General features: G+C 32.2%; 1 protein-coding gene across 2 annotated transcripts; it reads left to right on the top strand.

Moving 5' to 3' along the window:
- The first annotated feature begins 1,787 nt into the window (after positions 1-1,787).
- LOC145681532 (hemolymph lipopolysaccharide-binding protein-like) lies at positions 1,788-9,906 on the top strand. Of its 2 annotated transcripts, none has more exons than XM_081753178.1 (4): positions 1,788-1,852; positions 4,134-4,238; positions 8,105-8,365; positions 9,546-9,899. In XM_081753178.1, exons 2-4 carry the CDS (start codon positions 4,160-4,162, stop codon positions 9,692-9,694), a joined length of 489 nt encoding a protein of 162 aa, XP_081609304.1. In that variant the 5' UTR covers positions 1,788-1,852; positions 4,134-4,159; the 3' UTR covers positions 9,695-9,899. The 2 variants fall into 2 exon arrangements, with proteins under 2 accessions (XP_081609304.1, XP_081609303.1); XM_081753177.1 differs by having other exon boundaries at positions 1,831-1,883; positions 9,546-9,906.
- Positions 9,907-10,671: the final 765 nt, after the last annotated feature.

The raw sequence follows: 10,671 nt of genomic DNA, 5'->3' as shown, positions 1-10,671 counted from the left end.
TCCCACACTTATGTCGGTTAGGCTATAGGAGACGGTGACGATGAGAGATGAGTGAAAATGGTGAAATGAAGAAAGTGGGAGAAAACGGGAGAACCCCGAGAAAACACAAGCGCAGTGTTTGTGCACCACAAAGTCCACACGGCCCGAGCTGAGATCGAACCAGATACCACAAGTACCGGAGGTGAACGCTCTACCACTGAGCCAGCGTGCCCCGCATATTTAGTTTAAATAAAATACTTATGACAGATATTGCAGCTCGGTGCAATGCACGTGTTACACATATGGTGGGGTCCGCCCTGCATATGATATATCAAGTTGACAAATTATTTATATATGATATTTAAAAAATACTACTAAGCAAATTAGTATTAGTTTTTACCTTTAGAGATTTTTATTTTATTTTATACTGTTCGTGAAATATTTTTGGTACTTTTTAAAGGCCTACTTTCACGAAAAAAACAAATTTTCATTTATACTTTTATTTCTTGGTTGATATTGGCGAAACACTACAGAAACCCGGATTATTAGTAGGTATGCTACTGTAAATTGTAAAATATTTGTACCGTATCAGTATCTAGCGTTTAATTTATGTTGCATTTTACGTTAATACACCTACATGAAAATAATTTATACTCAAACAGACGTAAGATACATTACAAATGACTATTTAAAAAACACAAAATTTAGAAAAATACAAGAGGCAATGTTTTTTTCTAAAGGAAACGTACATTTCTGAAAAGAAATACGAATGTTTTTTTTTTATTATTTACAACACTACCGTTAACCTGAACAAATACTATTCATAGGTGCCCTGTGAGTTGCCAACGGTTAACAAGCATCAGAATATATATCGGTTTACAATTGTGCAGAGGAATCGATAATAAGTACTCTCTTCATTTCTCAGCGTTACCTATTAGAGAAGATTTGTCGGTGTCACGTTTTGGAAAGGAGTAGTGAAAGTGCTTTCTCGTCTCGAAAAGTATATTTGTTTATAGTGAAAGACCTCTGCGTGGTTTCAAACTTTGTCACTAAAATTATTTTCTCTCGTATCGTGGTCAACACTTCATACGCAAGCATGTTTCCGAAACCAATTCTGACAAGGTCCATTTGCTTAAGCTGATATGGTGGATTAAGATTACAGTGATGCATCGTGTCTTTCTCTGTTGAGGCAACAGTATTATAAATTTTTGCAGTGCTTAAAAGTAAGAAACATACCGAATAAATTTTAGCGAGTACCAAGCAAAGTTCAACACTATATTCCCTTGACGAATCTCCTACCGGATATAACCTATTTGGGCATTTTGATTCGTGACAGAAAATAACTTTGCGATGGCCGAATTGTTTCTTCATATTCCAGACCCCAGACTTCTTTAATCAAACAGACTAGTCATTAGCTGAAAGATTATAAAAGTGTGTGTGTTTTTAGCTGGAGATTACTTGGACTAACGCAGAATTGTGGTCTTCATGTTCTTAAAACACGAAAGTTCCACACATCATACGGACATTTTGTTCGCACCATCACAAGAAAATACACTTTTTAAGATAAGATAATTCCAGATATTAATATGAAAATACTTCCTAAAACAAGTGTTTAGTTTTCTTATATTTTTGAATCACAAACACACTTAACCTCATTAATATTCTAAGGAAAATGTTCATATCAAAGTTTAATAAAAATACGCATATCAATTGCACGTACTCATAATCTGAAGAGTAATGTAGATTCTATTGACGTAATATAAATTCTTTGAACCTTAATACTTTCTACGATTGTATATATAAAGGGATATCCATATTGAAAATTAGTATAAAATCAGGAAGAAAGTTGGAATTGCAGATACAACTTACACATGTATGTATGCAACATTTCAAGCAACACTTAGGTATCTATTCATATTTTCACACATACATTTTTATTCACAAGTCTTTTCAGTTAGCTTCGTGAGTGGTAATTTACAGTGTAGTTCGTTTTAGGGAAATTACAAATCCAAATAATCTTAATTTAAATCACATATACTCCAAACACTATACGAACTAAATAATTCGGAGTGACACTTTTCTTAATAGTAAATCATATATCTACTAGTTTCTTGACCAAAGTTAAACGAACATATTATTTCAGGAGTAGTAGTGCTGAACATTTTATTTAAAAGAAATTCAAGTAACGGTAACACAATTGGCTTTTCTTTATACTCTGGTATTGAGATTAAAGATGTAGTATTTCTCATGCTATATACTTATGAGTACTTGCACACCGCATTGATCGCGCATTTTTGTTTGGTTTTCAAAAGGAAGAACCAGTTTATTTCGCAAATTATTAACACTTAAATTATTAATACTTAACTTGTAAATAAACACAATGTCTTTCGAATTTACAAAAAGCAGTTATTTTCAATGCCTTTAGAATTTAGAGAAAGCAATAATTTAGAACTACTCTTGAGGTTTCTTGCATTATTATATTGATTTAAATAAAACTAATTTCGAATCCAACGAAAGTTGGATATTAGTTCTATATTTGCCTAGATGTAAATTAGATATGCCCTGTTTTTCTTTAAAAAATGATATTGCTTGCTTTCACCATGAAGGCAAGCTCGCCTAAAATACATGATTCATTGGCACGATAGTGTGATGTGAAATCATAACATTGCAATACCCATCACCGTTTCCTCCGCATTTCTTAGTCTGAAGTCTGCTGGTTCTTTTACTAGATTTGTTTGAATAATGTTAGAATCTAGTGCTAACACAGATTTTCTTTTATTAAATAGTTGTTACCAGGACATTTGCTTAACGTTTGAGGTCAAAACTTGCATGAAAATATACAGGATGCACCACATACTATATTTATACGCTCCTGTAACTTTTAAACTAATAGATACAAAACTCTGAAATGTTGTACTGTGCAAACATCAACACAGTGATATTGTTTGATATACTCTGGATTATCACCAGATCAGCAGTTTTGAAAATGCAACATAAAGTTATACTACTTTCAAATGTCACTTCGTCTGGGTATTACATATTTTAAATCTACATGTAAACCGAATAAGTACAATTTCACATTTATTATGTAGTGTAGCACAGAAAGGACCCTATAGTATCAAATACATCAAACACAACCAAATTGGGAGAGTTATAACAAAGTAATAACGCAAGAGACACAGACGGAGAAGTACGTTAATGCTGAATACATTTATCATACTTTGAGAAAGTAGAAACAATATTACAAGGAATTGAAAAATGGACACGAAGATATATTCAATTGGCATAGACATAATACTGCTTCTTAAAGTAGTTCAGTATATCTAACCATTTCATATATATGAAAAGGTCATTACATTTATTACATTGCTTAAAACTATGCGTTTGTAGTATTTTTTAAAATCGTTTATTTGCTTCTATAACATCGCAAGAGTATTTTTGTTAAGTGTAATTACAAAAAGTTCTCTGAATTACAAAATTTTAAGAAATGTTGCAAACTTTACCAATATTACCAGTATAATTGTTTCTGATATTAAGTCGATGTAAATGATATTACGATAATCACACCTAGTGAAAGTCATCTGTGCAATTACGTAAGGTTCTTTTCAAAGTAAGTTCTCGAAATAAATAGGTTTGGAGGAAGTAAAATTCTCAATCGCTTCTATCTTTGTTCCTATCCATTCGGAATACATTGTAACACGATCATAACATTAGACTTTAAGTTATTTTGTATGTGTGTTGCCACGTCCTTCTCACTTGCTGCTATAGAGACCACCAAAAGTTGAGTATTTGTGATAGTGGACTAACCTTAATTTTCAACAATGAACATCAAATATGATATTGCAAGTATTTATTTATATGTAAATTTGAAATATCTAACAATCTGAAGTCTGCTGGGTTGGAAACACTCTTACCCAAGTAGTATAATTAAGTATGACAAACGATGTCACCCTGCCTGTCACAATGCCATTTATGCTGTACAAAATTTCATATTTTTTGTCTATTAGCTTAAAAGTTACAAGAGTATGAAGACAAATGATCTACTCTGCATAAAATATAGATTTCAGAGCCACACTCAATATTTATAATTCATGTGTATAAGAAACCATTAGGATAACAAAACACTCCAAATAATTTATCCCGTTATATTGCAGTTCACATCACTATTTTGACGAACATTATGACTATGAAGTTCATTCTAGTAGTTCTCAGTGTGCTTCTATCAAATTCACTTGCTGGACATGTGTTAGAAGAAGAAGGTGAGTATATGAATTTTTACCGTCGTGTTAATATAAAAAAGTAAATAGAGTTCAGGTTTATGTCTTTTAATGTAAACCATGGCTTTAAAGGTAATCAAAGTAATGATTTTAATTTTCTAATAAACTACGTGCCCGAAACATGCTTTGTGAATATCTCGGATTTTATTTTCCTTTTTTTTTTTTTTTTTTTTTTTTTTTTGAGATAGTATATTACTTCATAGACTCGTTAAACGTGTTTGAACTTCTAATAGAAGGAACATGAAGAACATGAAAAATGATTTGCTTATGCATAAGAAAATGTCAAAACAATGGTAGCAAATTATCTACAACTATGATAAACATTGAATGCCATGTGTCGTATGTAATATATGCGTATATAAAGCATTACGATTTCTTTAGCGAATGATTGAAAACGGAATGAACGGACTCTGAAAATGATATTAGCTCAGATTAAGGATGGAATGGAATCACTTTAGTGGATACAGAAAATGCTGTTGATACATCATGGAGGTAGTATCTCCAGTACCTTGTTCAATATTAATGAAATATTGTAATTGTAAAAACTGAGGTTATTCTTTTTATTATTTTGAGATATGCGTTTCGCTCACAGAGGGTAAATTAGACGTGACCCAACAAATTTATGTGAAATTATCCATACGGACATCTACGATTTCATAAAATGATCATTACAGCATTAATTACCTACTTAACTGTACGTTCAATCTTGATTAAGAAGAAATTGGATGTTAAATTGCAATGAAAATCTATGATTTTAAGCCAGAAATATTCCGTTCTCATACAATTCTGAGTGTTGAAAAACCAAGTAATAACTAAACATTACTAATCTTAAGATGCTAAAATGCGTGTGAAAATGCTAATCTTATAAAGAGTGTATGGAATATTAAAACTACTCAAGGACAATTGAGGAGATATTAATAGATATATGTTGAAGTTGAATGGAGATTGGATGTATTGCATTCATACATACATACAGTATATATATATATATATATATATATATATATATATATATATATATATATATATGGGGGGGGTATAAGTGCAATACACCTATACAGTACGGTGCAATATAGGTGTAAGTGCAATATATATATATATATATATATATATATATATATATTTATATATACAGGTGTTAATGAACTATAAAGACAAACTGTAAATGGTGATGCCTCACTTCAAAATAAGAGAAAAAAATCATACGGACCTATGGCGAAAAGTGCAATGTTTCACAGCTACGGCTGTCCAAAATCGCGTAAAAGCTAATTTTCAACAGGCCTTATTTTGAATTCCAAAAACTCTTAATGGTGGCTCTTATCAGCGTAAAGGAAGTTACGCATACACAATCAAAAATTCATATTACATTAACTTTCAGTAGGTGGATAGGGTATTTCTTACAGGGTGTAATTCTCAGATTGCTCTCAATAGAGTTTGCAGATATACCTTGAATTCTAGGAGGGCCCAAAGTAGGCAAGACACAATCCTTGACAACAATGGGCATCCAATGTTACGGAGGGAAGTCAGAAGTCTTAGGAATCGGCACCTCCATTTTTTTATGTACAGAATAACGTGTGATATGATGTATTTCTAAACGGTATATTTCACGTTTTCTTCACTTATAAGCTTGAAAGAAGACATCGCAAAATGCGTTTTCCCAAGTACTAGAGACCGTGCTGCTCGTGCCAAAGAATTACGGGTTCACTGCTATCAAGGCTTATGGTTTGCCTACTTCGGACCAATCATAAAGTCAGAGGATATCTCAAAATTCAGTTGATAGCATGTCCCTGCAGGAGATACTCTGTAAACCCATTGAACATTAATGAAATGTGCAGTTTTGGAATGCGAATGCATAACTTACTTTAAGCTGATAAGGACCACCATCCATAGTTTCTCAAATTCGAAATCGTGCCTGTTGAAATTTGGCTTTTTCATTATTTTGGTCAGCCCTAGCACTGAAATTTTGCACTTTTCTCCACAGGTCCATATGAACTTTTACAGCAAAATGTAAGAGGAAAACTCTTCTCCAAATATGATGTCTTTTACGCTAACATGACGACGGCAGACCCCCAGTTCAAACAGTAACTTCATTCACTTATGTTGTGAGCCCAGGCAAACGGCGTTGTATTTTCATTTAACATTGGGCGCATAAGAGTGACAGCCCAAACGGATCGTCCGATTTAAAAAAAAAATCCTTCACTTTAGATTGGAAACATCATATTCGGAGATGGTCTTTCACCTTTACGTTTTTGTTGTAACTTTGATAATAACAGTTACAATATCTCAGCGGACTTTTGAGACACCCTGTATATATATAATTTATTAAGGTAACGGTGGAGCTAGTCAGTTGGTTTATCTCGAGTTCAGCATCTGGCTCTTAACGTAGCACTATAGTTTATCATACAAGCCGAACCATATGAGCTTCATATAGGCACGAGGAAGTTCGGTGAGAAAACTCATAAACCTGAAAATATGCTTTTTCGTGTGCTTGGTTGAATAAGAATGCTGTAAAGTTTCCGCGATGACCACACGTAAATTTCAATAATTCACAAACAACGAAATATTAGCAATTTTCTTGATTGATTCTTTCTTAATAGACCTCCAAACAGTCTACCCAATTATGTTGTATGATACATTACACAATGTTTACTGAAACATTAATTTCTTTCGTTTCTTTATACACACTAAATTTATCGTAGAATACTATCATCAGAAAATATAACTGATAGGCCTTAGTTCAAAGAAAGAATTTTCAAGTAGAATTTCCAGGATTTACATGTCGTTATCATTAGCTTTCCCTAATAAGGTATTTCTTCTAGGTTACAGAATATTACAATTGGATCTTATGTTGTAAACCTAATTTATTGATTTTAGCTTTTTTGATTAATAATACTATCTATTATTGCTATTCAAATAATATCTATAATATGTATAGCAATGTCCATTCTCAGTATATGCATTTTAAAGACAGCAAAGAAATCACGGGAGGATAACAAGAAAACCATCGTTAACATCACTATTACGTATTATCTATGAAGGTGTTAAGAGATTGATTACAATAATTAATCCGGCCAAGGTAATCGCTAGAGCTATCTATTGAAAAAAATCGCTAGTGCATGAAATCCGTGATAAAAAAAATCGATTGTTAAAGCCGTCTTTATCTGTTAAGATGCTAACAATTCGACTTCATTAACGACCCAGTTCTAGGTAACCAATCATACCATATGTAGGAATAATAATACCGTTAAAGTCGAAGTTATTCCTTAAGGTGTTAACGGAGTGACTCCGTTAACAGACTCGAGTGAAGTAACGTCTTTAGCTATATATTTTAAAAATAAAAATACAAAAATTTATTTACAATATGGGATATAGATAATCACCGTCAAAATCACTGTTACCGGTTATGATACTAGCAATGGATTCCTTTAATGAAGTCAGCCGAGATACTAACTATAGCAAAAGAAAAAAATAAAAATAAAAATAAAATATCTCAAAATTAGATTCTGTTAAGGAGTTATCATGAGAAGTAACGGACAGTCGAACGCAGTAACAACACAATTTGTAACGTATTAACTGCATGATCCTAACGATCCTTCACAAAATATAATAACATATTGACATAATTTCAAAGTGAATAATACTTCACATGTTGGTGTTATATATAATGGTATAGCAATGACTTCCTATTAAGAAAATTTTATATATTTTTCTGTAGTCCTTAAATATAAAATTACTTTGTAATGTCTATGATATCGAGATATTTGCTCACCCTCTATTCTATTTAGATACTACTTTCGTTAAAGGTTTATGTATTTATTTATTTATTTATTTATTTAATGTTTCAACAGCTTCAAGAGCAAATGACTACGTGTATTATCCAAATATTGGCTATTATAAATTCCATGAAGAGATGATGAGCTGGGAAGATGCTGTTGCTATCTGTGAACAAGAACAAGGACACTTGATAATACTTAATTCACAAGTAGAAGCAAACTTATTAGCAGATTTATATCTACCATATGTAGACGATAACCCAGATGATAACGGCGTTAATTATATGCATGGTGGTTTCAGGAAAAATGCAAATGGTGAATTTTTGACCATATTTGGTAAGTACAATATTTTTTATTTTCTATATTAAAAAATATTCAATTGTGTCTGATTTTAGTATCAAGAAAATTGTGCTATGATACTCGTGAATGGGTTTAATAAATTATTGTATTCAATAGTATTTAATAATTTACTTTTCCTTATTAGACTTGGAATTTTTAAAAGCTTGGTTCAACTCCAAGCACAACAATTTTTACAAAATGATTCGTTTGAAGAACTTCAAGTGCAAATTATTTACTTACTTTTGAATGTATATATGTATAACACCTAACCGATCACAGTACCATTTTCTAGACACACACAAAATCATTCCTAAGACAGAATATATTTTTCTCTTTCTGCTTGTTGTTCGAAAATATATGAACCATGCTATAAATATAGTACACTGTACAAAAAGAAAATTTTAAACGTTCTAAAACGATGTTAAACACATGAATTTAAGGTTACAGCTGAATTGGAAGATTTCAATAGACGCAACTTTCTCCTTCCTTACGGTAAATGGTAAAGAAAGTTTTGCTCAATTCACACAGGCCTGCAACTAGGGTTTGTGTCAGCCGGCCCAATCACGAAATATGTTCATCCCTCAATATATACACATCACCCTTTTAGGCGCTTGGCCAAACATGAGTGCGGGGTACTTGCCTCACTTGATCCTGCATGAATCCACACTACGCATATATGTCTATTCCACGTATGTTCGCAGTGTTTGCACATAGAATCAATTGCAAGTTGTAGAGTAATATTATTTCAATTGGCATTTCCCCGTTGCCTTTAAACTTCAACCATATTGTGAAAATTTAATTCCAAATTTAAATATTCTTACGATCTTCAAAATTCAACCATGTTTCCGCCATTTCGAAGTGAATTTCTCACAACTGATCATATGTTGGTGTTTGCTGCATATTACCTGATGTTTGCAATCCGTTCTTTCTGTTGAATTTGTTTCATTCAGACGGAAACATGGATTCATTGTCACGTTTTGGAGTGAGTATACATTGTACATTCTTGATAAATCTTACAATCGATTTGTAAATAACTATCAAATGTTATAATAATAATATTATAATGCACCTGTTCAGTTCTCTTGAATTACTAGTGTGACGAATGTTAGGAAGAAACTTTAAGCAAGGTTCAGTTTTGTTCACTTTTCTAGTTTCGTTTCTTTATTTCATATAACAGCTCATCCATTAGAAAATACGGGATACACAACATTCTACCCTGGAGAGCCAAATGGAAGCGGAGATTGTGGAGCAATATACATGGATGGTACCTTGGACGACAGCTACTGTAGTTATCTTCGTCGTTTTATTTGCGAACAAGTTATCTAATAGTTTATCCATATTTAATATTTGTTATTAGATATTTGGTATTCAGGTCTCGACTATTGCATGGTTTATGAACACCATTTAACATTTTATTTAAATGTTAAATTTAATTTAAATGTTATTTAAATTAAATTTAAAGTGAATAACTTTATCAAATTATATTTTCTATAAATACTTTACGTTAATAATATTTTTCTTTCAATTTTCTCTTTACAAGTTATGTACTAATTATAACACTACTTACTAAACTTAGTAAAATTTCAAAGTAAAGATTTTGAGTTTTTATTTAAGAAAGTGAAGCACACCCGAATAATTCTCTATGATACATTTTAGTGTTTACTGAGTTACGTGTGGTCATCTCTACAGAACATGACTGCCAAATATTAAGACTAGTTTCTTAATTGCGCAAAATATGGCAGTGGAATGCTGGCAAACTCGACGCGGTGCATCACAATACATAAAAGCTTATTATAGTATTTGTTGTTACCCTCGGTTTCACTACAATTTGCCATGCAGTATAATTCAGGGGAATGCTGCAATTAACAATTACACAGTTAAAGTTTCCAAATTCGAAAATATACGTTTGTTTGTCTCCGGTTCCAATAGAGGGAGTATCTACTAGCTCCATTTTTAACAGAGTGAATGGGATCAAAAGGAATCTATTACTTAATAAATAAAAAGGTATTTCTATGATCTACGGACTTTTTTTTATATGACTACTAGCAGCGTTCACCCCGCTTCGCTGGGGTCACCCCGGAACGCAATAAACTTTGTTACTTAGATAATTTTTACTTTTTCGCTTTCAAGTGATATGATAAAAACCATAGAAGATTGCAGTAAATGTTAACATTATATCGCCTGTCATTTATGTTAACCCGCCGAGTGACACGGTCATGTGGGTTGCATATAAATACGGTTAGATTTAGCTATGATGAGCTAACAAAGGATTTCTACGTTATGGACACTTGAATGGTCAATTA

This window comes from Thermobia domestica, chromosome 3, assembly GCF_964235325.1.
Source record: "Thermobia domestica chromosome 3, izTheDome1.hap1.1, whole genome shotgun sequence".
Lineage (NCBI taxonomy): Eukaryota > Metazoa > Arthropoda > Insecta > Zygentoma > Lepismatidae > Thermobia > Thermobia domestica.
The sequence above is the reverse complement of the archived record's forward strand: the minus strand, read 5'-3'. Positions and strand labels throughout refer to the sequence as shown.